This window comes from Pelophylax lessonae (assembly GCF_965119305.1).
Source record: "Pelophylax lessonae genome assembly, chromosome: 12".
NCBI lineage: Eukaryota > Metazoa > Chordata > Amphibia > Anura > Ranidae > Pelophylax > Pelophylax lessonae.
This window is the reverse complement of record NC_138779.1, coordinates 159,431,406-159,445,781: the sequence shown is the minus strand read 5'-3', so window position 1 is coordinate 159,445,781 and position 14,376 is coordinate 159,431,406. Positions and strand designations below refer to the sequence as shown.

At 44.1% G+C, this 14,376-nt stretch overlaps 1 protein-coding gene across 1 annotated transcript in view; it reads right to left on the bottom strand.

Moving 5' to 3' along the window:
* The window catches only part of EPS8L1 (EPS8 signaling adaptor L1), an 892,485-nt gene that overhangs the window by 142,449 nt on the left and 735,660 nt on the right, over positions 1-14,376 (bottom strand). Inside the window, exons 15-16 of the mRNA XM_082273475.1 lie at positions 12,359-12,408; positions 12,134-12,230 (exon numbers count right to left, since the gene is read on the bottom strand). Of these exons, the coding sequence (XP_082129601.1) occupies positions 12,134-12,230; positions 12,359-12,408 (147 nt within the window). The remainder of the gene's footprint in view (positions 1-12,133; positions 12,231-12,358; positions 12,409-14,376) is intronic.

The window sequence follows — 14,376 nt, the reverse complement described above, 5'->3', positions numbered from 1 at the left end:
GGGTTATACTGCCCCCTACAGGAGTAGGACACTAGGCTGAAAAAAAGTTCTGGCTACGCCTATGGGCAGTCACAGGGGGTATTTCCTCTCTCCATGCTATAGAATGCCAGTTTTGTATCAAAGCAGTGTCAGAGAAAACAATACCAACTCAACTCAAAATAGAGGGGCGGGTACTGAGTCCGTCAATGAACTTCAGAGAAAAGGATTTTACGGTAAGACAAAAATCCAACTTTCTCTATCGTTCATTGATGGACGCAGTAGGGACGTCCCAAAGCAGTGCCATAAAAATGAGGAGTGGGAACAGTGGAAAATAATTCCCCAAGGCGGAACCATAGCCAACCAGGCAACATAGGACTCATGAGAACAACAGGATGAGACCCACCTGAAAAAAAACATTAAAAACCCTCAAGGGAGACTAAACACACCCTGAAATGGCAGCCTGCAAAACTTTGCGGCCAAAGCAGGCATCTGCAGATGCCAGCACATCCACCTTATAAAAAATTTGTGAAGGTATGAACAGACGACCAGGTAGCCACCTTGCAAACCTGAATCACAGATGCCTGATGGCGACAGGCCCAGGAAGCACTAAGCGCCCAAGTAGAATGCGCCTTAACAGGGAAAGATGGAACCTGACCCTTAATTGAATAAGCCTGCACAACTGTCTGTCTGATCCATCTGGAAACAGTAGCAGTAGATGCAAGCAGCCCTTTCTTTGGATCATCCATGAGTACCAAGAGCGAATCTGACTTTCAAAAAGACTCAGTAGCCCAAAGGTAGCAAGTGGCGCACCCCCTGGATAAAGTTACATACCATGGAATGAGTGGCTAATGGCCTCTGGAAGAAAATTGTCAAAGCCCAAACCTGACCCTTGATAGTACTCAAGGCCAATTGTTGATCAACTCCCAGTTAAAGGAAGGCCATGATCTGAGCCACCGAGTAAGAATGAGGGGGAACCCCAAGAGACTCACGCCATGCAATATACGACTTCCACGTACGATGATAGATCTTTCTAGAAGTCACTTCCTCATTTTTAGCAGAGTGGGAATCACTGAAGCAGACATCCCCTGTCCTGAAGCACCTGGCTTTCAACAGTCAGGCTGCCAAAGCCAGTGACTATAAAGCAGGATTGAAGATTGGCCCTTGAGAAAGTAGATCCTCCCTGAGAGGAAGTCTCCAAGGAACATCTGCTACTAGCCTGACCAGGGCATACATTAGCTGACACTGACCACACTGACCACACTGACCCCAGCGCATTCATGGCGTCTGCCAGAGGGTCCCGAGAACGTGCCACAAACCTCTGCATAAGCCACGGCCATGGCATTGAATACGCACTGGACAGCCCTGAAGGTACTCCGTCCAGTGGACTAGGCATATCCTGATCACTCTCACCTCCAGAACATTGATCGGTAACCTGGATTCTTTCAGGGACCAGACACCTTGAGCAGAAAACTTGCCAAGAACACCTCCTCACCCGGACAGAATGGCATCCGTGGTGACAACTGTCCAATATAGGGGGAGGAAGGATTTTTCTTGTTTTGAGCGTCAGGGCTGAAGCCACCATATCAGGGACCCAAATGTCACCTGGCTCAGCTGGATCTGGTTGTCTAGGGAATTTGGATCTTTGTTCCATTTGAGAAGGATTTCCTTCTGGAGGATTCTCGTGTGGAATTGAGCGAAAGGGGCCGCCTCGAAGGACAACACCATCAGTCCCAGAACTCTAATAAAAAGTCGGAAGGGATGATCATTTGCTGGACAGCAACAACTGAATCGCAGTCTGGAGCTTTTGAAGTTTGTCCGGAGGAAGAAACACCCTGGCTGACGACGAATCCAAAGTCAGGCTCAGATAGATCAGTCTCATGGAAGGAACCAGGAACGACTTCTGAAGCATAAGAATCCACCCAAACTCCTCCAGAGTTCTCATGGTGATCTCGAAGTTTGTCACCAGCACCATGGGAGACTCGGGAACCCGGGAAAGTGAGGGTCCGATCGTTCCCACGGAGGGGCCCGCGTCCACCCCAAAACCCACCAGGGGGAGAGGGGGGAACCTTTACTTACCGTACCTGGAACAGGCGGGCACCATCTCCTGATAAAAACCCTCTCCGCCGAAGTGGGGGGGCTGTCAGCCAATAGGAATGCTGCGACTCGGACCTAGACCCAGTCATATGCGACCTGGCGAGACATTTAACTCATAGGGCCAGTCCCCGTCCTGTGGGACTATGTCGCGGCCGACCTAGCGCGGAGCTGGGGACTGCGCACGCTCGCTGGCTGACTGGGGTGACCACTGGATCTATATATCCAGCCCGTCGCCCAGATAAGGCATAGTTGCTTGTAGATCTCACGGGGAAAAAATCTGGTGAAATACTAGCTAGAAAAGCCTATCTAGAAAAAACTTTTGCCAGGACCAGAGATCCCAGCTAGGAACTAGATCCTCACTCCTGACTAGGCAGATTGAAACTGACATCCTATAGCAGGGAGAGAGGGTATACCCCCTGGAACTGCCCATAGGCATAGCTAGAACTTTTTTTTGTCTGCCTAGTGTCCTACTCCTGTAGGGGGCAGTATAACCCTACAGTTATGAAGAACAGAGACTGTGCCCATCAATGAATGATAGAGAAATATACATGTCTGTGAGGCCATCTCCCCCGTGTAAACCCCTTTTTGCCTGAGCATAAATAAACAAGCGTCCTTTGTTGGAGAGGACTGCTTCTATCGACATCAACCATGACCCATCGTTTTGCCTGTTTTCTCTCTTTGTCGCCGAGCGCGCTAGGATTTCTTTATACAAAAGAGCTGTGTATTGTACTTTTCAGTACAAGGGAATAATGGCGATTGTCACGTATTAATATACGCAAGTGCGTTTTTAGTGCAGCGAAGTTCTACGCACACTGAGCGAATTTCTATGCGCCAGACCCCATTAATTTCCACCACAATCCTTCCGATGCAGAAGTGGGTAATGGCCAAATAATTGCCTCCTATTGACAGTTCTGATCTCCAGCCTTCTTCTGTTGTAAACAAAGGGGGCTGGGGGAACCAATGTGATGTTGTAAATCAAATATGAAGTCAACTAGCTGGTTTGTTTATATTTAGCTGCCAACTGGGGAGCTGTTTAGGGTTGAGCGAGCCCGGACTGTATTGTTCGGGTTCGTACCGGACTTTTGGGTATTCGGTACCCGGACCCGAACCAGAACATTTCACTGTATGTTCGGGTACTGTCCGTTGTTCGGTAAGGTTATTTGATGTTTTGGCGCAGTTTTAATGGCGTGGTTTCAACAGGTGCAAGGCAGCCAATCAGCAAGCGTTTAACTAGTGTGCCCTAGAAGCACTCACAGCCATGCCTACTAATGGCATGGCTGTGATTGGCCAGTGCAGCATGTGACCCAGAGTCTATATAAGCTGGAGTCACACAGTGCCGCGCGTCACTCTGCTATAACTATACTAGGGAGAGGTTCCTGATATTTCTGCTGAGGGAGAGATAGGAGATTACTATAGGGTCAGGCTGGAGATTTCTTTGAGGGAAAGTATAGGAACAATCTTCAATAATCATACAGCGATCTACATTGATTTGACTGATTTCATTGTGTGGGGGTGCAGTGCACGATCATTTTGCCCAGAGGGAGAGATAGGAGATTACTGTAGGGTCAGGCTGGAGATTGCTTTGAGGGAAAGCATAGATAGGAACAATCTTCTTTATTCAGACAGCAATCTACATTGATTTGATTGTGTGGGGGTGCAGTGCACGATCTTTATGCCTGGACCTGAGCCCAATGACGAGGCACAGGGAGAAAAAAAAAACTTTTATCAGTATGTTAGGTGGGCGGCTTGTGGTGCTGCACATTTAACGCAAGCTCAGTGCATATGTGTCTGCTTAATCTGCATTTAAAAAATAAAAATAATGTTTTCCTTTATATTTAACTTTGACATACAGTCTTTAGACAGACACTGCTTTTCTAACCTGCTCTTCAAAAAGCACCAATGTAAGGGGAAAATAATTATTTTTCAGTATTTAGGGGAAAAAATATATTTTTCAGTTTTTCATTCAAATGGGTTTTTATTTTTATTCAATAGCGGAATAGAACAACAACAACAGTATCCAACCTGTTACGCGTGCAGTGTGTAGCGGTCATTTACTGCAATCTGAGTGCATATGTGTCTGCTTAATCTGCATTTAACTAAGAAAAAAACTTTTTTCCTTCATATTTTACTGCGACTTACAGCGTTTAGACAGACACTGCATTTCAAATCTGCTATTCAACAAGCACCAATTAAGGGGACAATTATTTATCAGATTTTCATTCATACGTTACAGTGCGATACACCAGAGGTGGGGGACTCGAGTCACATGACTTGACTTAAGTCAGACTTAAGTCACGAGTTTGAGAACTTGAGACTTGCTTGACTAAAATTAATAAAAGACTCAACTTGACTGACTTGGTATTCATGACTTGAGACTTGACTTTGACTTGAGACAAATGACTCGAAATTACTCTACTTTTTTAAGTTATTAAATGTTTGCATTTTCTCAAGATGTGTTATGTTTCTGACACCACAGTCACTTAAAACACCTCAGTGTGTTCTGATTTTTAGGACACTGGCTGTTTAACAATGGAAATACTTAACATGTTTTTAGTGACTGTGGTGTTGAAACATGACCGGACAAAGGATTTTGAGCTGTTTGGGCATTCAAAGTGTTTTTTTAATATGCCAAGAAAAAAGCACTATGCAGTTTTGTTAATGTTGAAAATAAAACAAAACCTTTCCTGACCACTGACTTTTAACTGATTTAAAGGTAAAAATTGGGGTAGATCAGTATTTTGACTTGATCAAAATAAATGACTTGACTTGCCTGACTTCTAGCAGGGACTCGACTTGACTTGCTTGCTTTTCGCCACAGTAACTTGGGACTTGCTTGAGACTTGAAGGTTAAGACTTGAGACTTGCTTGTGACTTGCACATGTGTGACTTACTCCCATGTCTGCGATACACCCATTGCATACTGTTGTATTCCGCTTTGCAATAAAATCCCATTTAGGGGCAAAAAAAGTTGATTGCGGCCCTGTCGGCATATGTTACAGTGAGATACACCCATTGCATACTGTTGTATTGCACTTTGCAATAAAAAAACCCATTTAGGGGCAAAAAAAGTTGATTGCGGCCCTGTCGGCATATGTTACAGTGAGATACACCCATTGCATACTGTTGTATTGTGCTTTGCAATAAAATAACCCATTTAGGGGCAAAAAAAGTTGATTGCGGCCCTGTCTGCATATGTTAAAGTGAGATACACCCATTGCATACTGTTGTATTGCGCTTTGCAATAAAAAAACCCATTTAGGGGGGAAAAAGTTAATTGCGGCCCTGTCTGCATATGTTACAGTGACATACACCCATTACATACTGTTGTATTCCGCATTGCAATAAAAAAAAAACATTTAGGGGCAAAAAAAGTTGATTGCGGCTCTGTCTGCATTTGTTACAGTGACATACACCCATTGCATACTGTTGTATTGCGCATTGCAATAAAATAAACCATTTAGGGGCAAAAAAAGTTGATTGTGGCCCTGTCTGCATATGTTACAGTGAGATACACCCATAGCATACTGTTACATAGTTACATAGTAGGTGAGGTTGAATAAAGACAATAGTCCATCCAGTTCAACCTGTGTAGGTGTGTGTGACTGTAATCATCTAACATAGCCCTCAATCTCCTGATCCTTGAGATGTAAGTCTAAGAGTCTTTTGAAAGTCACCATACTACCCGCAGAAACCACCTCTTGTGGTAGACAATTCCACAATCTTGTAGCCCTAACAGTAAAGAACCCCCCACGTTGCCTGAGGTTAAAACGCTTCTCCTCTAATCGCATTGTATGTCCTCGAGTCCTCATGCAATTCCTTCGAATGAACAGCTTTTCTTCTAAGCTGAGATCCCCATTAAGATATTTATAAATTGCTATCATGTCCCCTCTCAGACGTCTTTTCTCCAGGGAAAATAAATCGAGCGATTGCAGCCGCTCTTCATAGGTAAGGTCCTCCAACCCCCTAATCAGTTTAGTTGCCCTTCTCTGGACTTTCTCCAGCTCCAACACATCCCTCCTGAGGACTGGCGACCAGAACTGGACAGAATACTCCAGATGCGGTCGGACCAGAGTTTTATAAAGTGGAAGGATTATAGTCTTATCTCTGGAATACATCCCTTTCTTTATGCATGCTAATATTCTGTTGGCTTTGGAAGCTGCCGCTTGGCATTGCATGCTGTTGCCTAATCTATCATCAACTAAGACTCCCAGATCCTTCTCCATTTTTGATTCCCCCAAGGGTTCCCCTCCTAACGTGTATTGTGTTTTTATGTTTTTGGTCCCCAAGTGCAAAACCTTACACTTCTCCACACTGTTGTATTGCGCTTTGCAATAAAAACCCATTTAGGTGAGAAAAAGCATATTGCGCGCTAGTCTGCATATTTTACTGCGAGATACACCCTTTCTATACTGTTGTTCTATTCCGCTATTCAATAAACACACATTTAGGGAAAAAATATTACATTGCGGCCTAGTCTGTATTCGTACGTGTGAGATACACCCGTTGTATACTGTTGTTCTATTCCGCTATTCAATAAACACCCATTTAGGGAAAAAATATTACATTGCGGCCTAGTCTGTATCTGTACGTGTGAGATACACCCGTTGTATACTGTTGTTCTATTCCACTATTCAATAAACACCCATTTAGGGAAAAAATATTACATTGTGGCCTAGTCTGTATCTGTAGGTGTGAGATACACCCGTTGTATACTGTTGTTCTATTCCGCTATTCAATGAACACCCATGTAGGGGACAGAAAGATATTAAATTGCGGCCTAGTCTGTATCTGTGCGTGTGAGATACACCCTTTGGATACTGTTGTTGTATTCTGCTATTCAATAAACACCCATTTAGGGGACAGAAAGATATTAAACTGCGGCTTAGTCTGTATCTGTACGTGTGAGATACACCCTTTGGATACTGTTGTTGTATTCTGCTATTCAATAAACACCCATGTAGGGGACAGAAAGATATTAAATTGCCGCTTAGTCTGAATCTGTACATATGAGATACACCCTTTGGATACTGTTGTTCTATTCTGCTATTCAATAAACACCCATTTAGGGGAACATTAATAATTTTGCAGCGTTTGCTGATAATGTTACTGTGAGATACACCCTTTAAAATTTGTTTGGTGCATCTCCTTTCACCACCGAGGATTGCAGGGTGCTTCAGTTTGCCTCCTGTTGCTAACTCCTCCTACTCCGCTTCCTCGTCCTCTACCGCCTGGCGCATCCGGAGCAGTGATCATTTCCAAGGCTTTCAGGGCAGTCATTCACAAGTGGCTCTGAGGGTGGGTTCCTGCACCCACAAATGCCAGGTACACAATTGTCAAGCTAGGGCACAGTTCTGGAGTATGACGAGGTGGAGGATGAGGAGGAGATGGAGGAGGAGGAACCATGTTCACAGCAGGGTGGCACCCAGATAACTGATAACAACAGATACTACACTTGATCTCAGAGGGTGGGTTCCTGCACCCACAAACGCCAGGTACACAATTGTCAAGCAAGGGCACAGTTCTGGAGGATGATGAGGTGGAGGATGAGGATGAGGAGGAGATGGAGGAGGAGGAACCATGTTCACAGCAGGGTGGCACCCAGATAACTGATAACAACAGATACTACACTTGATCTCCGAGGGTGGGTTCCTGCACCCACAAACGCCAGGTACACAATTGTCCAGCAAGGGCACAGTTCTGGAGAATGACGAGATGGAGGATAAGGAGGAGATGGAGGAGGAGGAACCATGGTCACAGCATGGGTGGCACCCAAATAACTGATAACAACAGATACTACACTTAATCTTAGGCAAAAAGTCGAGACTCGAGAAGCGATGCTGGTGGCATTCCCACCTGACAGCGGGGGCACAGTGGAAGCAGAAGGCAAAGGCAGAGGAGGAGGAGGTCGCCAACGCAGCCAGGGCACCGCCAGCAATTCAGAAGGCAGGGTTAGCATGTATGAAATGTGGAAAAGCTTTGTCGGCAAGCCACAACAACCAGGACCACCAGCTGTTTTTTTTTTTTTAAGCCCCTGGTGTGTGAACACACTCAGACTATCATCTGGTGGGTGCATAAAAAAGTGCACAACAAAAAAGTGAAACACAAAAAGTGCACAGGGTGTACACATGGTCCTTGACCCTGATATCCCGGGGCGCAAGGCTCCTGACAGGGACTGGGGTACTTACACTAGCTAACCTGGCCGAAACCAGGCAGCCCCATTTTTTAGGAGGGCTGCTGAAACAGACCACCCCAAGTACTAGGTGGGGCTCTCCGGAAGAGAGACCCCATGAGAGAAGGCGAACCAAGGCAGAAGGCCATATCCACCCCCTCCCAAGACTTTCAGGGACAGGCCCAAGGACCTACACCCTACTAATCACGCTGTGCAAAATAAAGTGTACCGCCACAATAAAAAACACAAAACGTGAGACACACAATACATAAAAGTGGGGAAAGGGATAGTGGAGAAATGCAAGGTTAGTGCCACGTTGCAATACTATGGCAGGCCCTTCGGCAAGGAATAAAAAATTCCTCTGGTCCTGACTCCTGAACAAAAGGCCCGGCCCTAGAGGCAGGTGTGAAAAATGTGTGTAGGAAGTGCAGTGTCCTTGGTGCCATACTCAGTGTTGCCATCCACTGTGAATTATGGCACCCCTGGACTGCCATTCAGGGCTTACAGGCTTTTCAGAATCCCTGTCCCGGGCAAGACCAGTGCAGCCCCGTCCCTACCAGAAGGCCTGAGAACTTAGACAGCTTTGGGAGAGCCCGGCCCACAACCAGGGACACATACCTTTTCCAAGGGCAGACTCAACCCAGAAGGGAGAAAAAAGCCCCCCCGCCGCCATAACCGTTCCTTACCATATACCATATACAGTTCCTTACCATTCCTTACGTACTATACACGTACTGAATGACGGGTCTGCCCCCTTCAACTTCTTGGTCTCCAAATTGGGCACATGGCCTGAGCTTGCCCTTTACGCCTTGGAGGTGCTGGCCTGCCCTGCAGCCAGTGTATTATCTGAACGTGTATTTAGCATGGCTGGGGGTGTTATCACTGACAAGCGCAGCCGCCTGTCCAGAGCCAATGTGGATAAGCTCACGTTCATTAAAATGAACCAGGCATGGATCCCACAGGACTTGTCCGTACCTTGTGCAGAATAGACACGTATACCGGCCTTACCCAGCCATTGTTGTATTTGATCTTTCTCACTCTTTTGGGGTGTACCCTAATTTAAAAAGAAATAAAATGAAAAACAAAAACCAGTGTTGGCTACCTCGTCCTCCTCCACTGCGGCTTCCACCTACACCGCCATATCCTCCGCCACCTCAACCCCCTACTCCATATGGGCCTCTTCCTCCTCCTACATCATTCAAGATTATTATTTTTTATTTTTCATTTTTTTCTGTTATTTTAAGTTATTTCCCTATCCACATTTGTTTGCATAAGATGATTTTGCTGCCATTTGCAGCCCTCTAGCCCTTTCCATGTTTGTTTTAGAGGCATTTTAGTGCTCAAAAGTTCGGGTCTCCATTGACTTCAATAGGGTTCGGGATCGGGACAAAATTCGGGTTAAGTCTGGTTCACGAACCCGGACTTTTTTTTCAAGTTCGTTTGAACTCACCGAACCCGAACATCCAGGTGTTCGCTCAACTCTAGAGCTGTTATTTGCAGCGAAAGAGTGCTGAGAGAGGATTGTCAGAGAGGGTCGGGTCATTAAGTCGGCAAGTCTTGACAGTTGTTGCTGGCTGAAGTAACTGACATTGGATTTACATTGTGAGACTTTTTTTTTTTTTTTACAATGTCTACATTTTTATTTCCTTTGTATTTTATTTTTTTTGTGAATGAGTAACAAGGTGTATTATGTAGCCATTACCATTCATTGAGGAAGGGGGAGGCTGGATATCTGGGAACTCCCTTAGCTTAAAGAAGGCTTCCATATTGCAATAAGTCCCCCCCCCCTCAACTCCCATGGTCTGGTATTTATTTTTTTAAAGGGGGACCCCATTTAAAAATAGGCGAGAGGGAACATTCAAAATTCATACCAGACCCTCATCCTAGACAAAGCTCTGTTATGAATCTTGAGGTGGAACTCTTGCAAAAAAAATGCACATCAGATCCCTTTCCAGGCATGCCTTGCTGGTCAGAAAAGGCTACATACAAGGCTACATATTATCAACATGGAGGCCCCCCTGGCAAGGCACCCTGTCCTTGTGTTGATTGGGACACGGGCCTCATCCCAACTGTGAATGTGGGGGTCATGGTGGGGAGGGGGGGGGGGCGTACCTGGAAGTCCTCTTAAAAGGCTAACTTCACCATTAGGGATAAAAATTAAATAAATAAGTACACATATTTTTGCAGAAAATATGTGCATTTTGATATTTTTCCCCATAGGAGCCGGCAAAGCATTGCACCCATGATCAGTGGATCACAGGTGCAATTTGAGAACAGACATGTCCTGTAACTTTCTGCCCATATCTCCGCACAGGCTTTTAGTAAGAAACCTTGAGGGAATGTAAATGGACTATGAATGCACTGATCAGCACACTTTTAGTACATGGAGAACAACAAGCCGTCTGCCGCAGTGGCATACAGGACCTATAGTTTATTCAATCACAGATCCCTGTGAACGAATGACGTGGCTGTGCAGTTACAGCCCTGCATAGTTGCACTGATTTTAAATGTGACAGTGGCTAAGGGGTAGAGGAACACTCACCTACTGTCACAGGAAGGAGGGTCAGGGGTGTTACATGCTGCACCCTAAATCTGGCTGTAACATGTTCTAAAGGTGAACTTATCCTTTAACCTAGGCCCCACATATCCGACCTTTTACGTAAATGGGTAAGGGATACTATGTACCCCTGTTTATTTATTTACGCAAAATTTACAAAGTAAGGAAAAACACACCATAAGAAAAAATATATATAAAAAAAAAAAAGATATCCCTCAATGTAAATCTAATGTCAATACCATTGCCCAGATATGCAGATTCATTGTCAATCATGATGATTGGCACCTCAACAAGACAACACAACAACCCTTGCCGATGATCTTTTTCTGCCCGACTCTTGCCACAAATGACAGCTCCCTGTCAGGCATCTGAATGTCAACCAAACTGAATGTTGATTGGTTTTTTTGGTTTTCGTTTTTACCTTTACCCTTGAAAAATTAAATAAAAATTGCATGATTCATTTAATTATGTATTAATGATTACAGAACTGCATTCATTTGTGTATTTTAGATTTTTACAGCTAGCCCAGGTGGCTTTTACAATACCCTACCAGCGGCTCCATCTGATTGGAAGCAGCTGCTTTTCAGCCAAGAGTTTTCTGCCTGGATTGTTTGATTTTTCAATTGAGGGATGTCGGACAAAAGGCAGCCAACAGACCATATACTGAGAAAATTCAGCCGGTTTATCAGGAACTGGCTGAAATTAAAACAGCCTAACACCCTTTTCCTTCAGACAGGTTTTAATTCCACCAAAACAGACCAGCATCTTCCCTTGTATTAGACTCTATTACTGAAAACTATAAATCAATGAAAATATTATTAAAGTTATAACTTTAAAGAGGAAGTAAAGCCAGTGATTTTTTTTTTTTTTGTTCCCCTGAAAAGTAAAGGCATAATGTGTTAGTATGCATCGGCCGCATCCATCTTCACCCGTCTTCCTTCTGGGTCTGCTGACTCCGGCTATGCTACTGGCTGGAGCCGCGTGACGTCACTCCCGTGCATGCGTGCAGAAGCCGCCGATCATGGCACAGGGCTCTAAAGAGACGGCACAGGCAGCCGTTCCTTCAGAGCGAATGTGCCGATGACTTCATCGGCACACTGTACAGTAAATATCTCCTAAACGGTGCAAGTTTAGGATATATTCAAAGTACCTATAGGTAAGCCTTATTATAGGCTTACCTATAGGTACAACTTACAGAGGGGGGTTTACAACCACTTTAACCATACACACTATATACACTTACGCAAGAAATGCAACAGATACTGCTTTCAAGGTAGCCTTATAGTTGCTAATAATTATCGACAGCATAGAGCTGAACAATGCGCAGTACCAACCTGCAACACCTCTCCATGTAACACCGACAGCTCACTACTGTTCCGTGCAACAAAATCATAGGTGCAGCTTGCACACTTGCTGTTTATCTCTTGATGGCTGCAAAGTAAAATAAATATAAAAACACATATACAGTTCAGCTGCATTTTGTATTAATTCAGAGAGGTCCAATATGAACAATGTTCAATGTAACATAAATAATAAAAACATTTTTACAGATAACATACCCATTTAGAACAGAAGGTGGAGGAGGCTGGTTTATCTGAGGTGTTGATTGCTAAAAATTAAATAAAATATTTAATGAACATAAACAGAAATAAGCTAATCAAACATTTATACTTTAATTCATTATATCTAAACTTGCAGGAATGTTTTTAAAGATGATGTAATACTAAAAATAAAGTTTTACCTTAAAAATGGAAACATGGATCTGATGTCTAATTGTCAAATTCAAGTCAATATAGAATCATGTGAAGCATGCTACTCAGGGTTCTGGGACCTCCATAATTGCAGCACCTGAGAGAGGATCTACAGTATGTGAGGCTGATGAGAGGCTGCGCCACCATGCTATTTTGTGCTGTTGTTATTAATATTTGTGTGGACATTTTCCAGGAAGTGTTTTATTTAAATTGCCAGTATGTCTCCCAGTGTCAGTTTACAGGTAATTGCTATGCACAGCGAATATGGCTTTAACTGACATTGAGGAAAGACCTGTAGTTGTGGAAACCTTCCATTAAATGGAGACTGCATACTAGTCCGTGTGTGCCAGGAAATGTAAGATGCCCATGGATGGTAGCTATCTGACTTGGTGGTGGTGATGACTTCCAGCTGTAGAAAGCAGCAGGCTTGCACATAACATTGAGACACCATGACAGTGTTTAGACAGGAAAACCTGGAGGACTACTATGAGGTTGGAGAAGAACTTGGAAGTTTTAAAAGGATATAAGCACTATTCGGACCTATTTTTCCTACATGATATCGCCCCCTCTGGAGAATCGGAGGTGTATGTAGGAAGCCACGGCCAGCGAGCGATCAGGATCTGAAAGGGAGTGAGGAGAAGTCTCCTAGAGGAAAAACCATTTGATCACGCTTTGGGGCTTATATATCTCCTATCTAAGGTGAGCGCCCAATCACAAGGGGGTGCACGGAGTGATAAGGCTTTGTGACATATCGGTCACACACACCGGTGGGAACACATCCACACTCTTGGTGGATTAAGCACAAACAGTGGATAACCTATAGGCACCTGGCACTTTTTATGCATTAAGGACTGTTAATTTTAATATCACTTTTTATGCACTAAAGACTTTTTATTTTAATATCTGTAAGCACTTTTTGGTATTACAATTGACATTGATCACATCTATTTATTTACTGCATGAGAGGATATAGTAAGCACATATGGCAGGATTTAAGGAAAATTAATTTATTAGTATTGTATCAACACATAGCAATCTTACGGTTTGATGTGCTGTTTTATTATTTATGTCAATTAATTATTTAGCACAAAATACACATCATTAATTAATTTGGATTTTATATTATATTATCTGCACATTCATTAATTGGATTTTAGTTATACCATACACGGCATCAATTGGGATTGCCACTTATATCAATATACACATAGAGATTTTTAATTTTTGCTCAACACTATTTATTTAATTATTCGCACGGTGCACTTTTTGAGGAGTGAGGTGTTTGCAGCAATTTTTGAAAATCTAGGATAGGGGGGTAGCTCGCAGGACTCCGCATAGTTTTTGCATACCACTCACCTGATCTCCTGAATGGCGGGCGCTCTGAGCAGCTACCGCTGGAGAAATTGCCGATCCAGATCTATGGTAGTGCGATGCGAACTCCACTGCGCAAATGTATATCAGCCAGCCGGGGCCCCGGTATTCACTGGCGGAGATATGTTTGTGATGTGTGTAGCAGGTTTTCCAGGCCTGTGGCCTAATGTGGGTCTGCCATCGTTACCGGTTACCTCTCCAGCCCATGTGAGCTGCGACCCTGGGTGTGAGAACTGACACATGGACAACTCCGGCATCTTTGTTTTGTTGTTTTTATTGTATTTGAAAGGGATGGGAGAAGGGAATGAGTGGGATACTCCTTTCGGCTTAACTAAGTACAACTTGGGACTTTTTCCTGAAAATGTCTGTTAACGCTGTCTTGACCCCAGCCGACGCTAGCCAATGCTCACTGATGCTTGAAACACACTGTAACTTGGAAGAAGTGCGGAATCCTC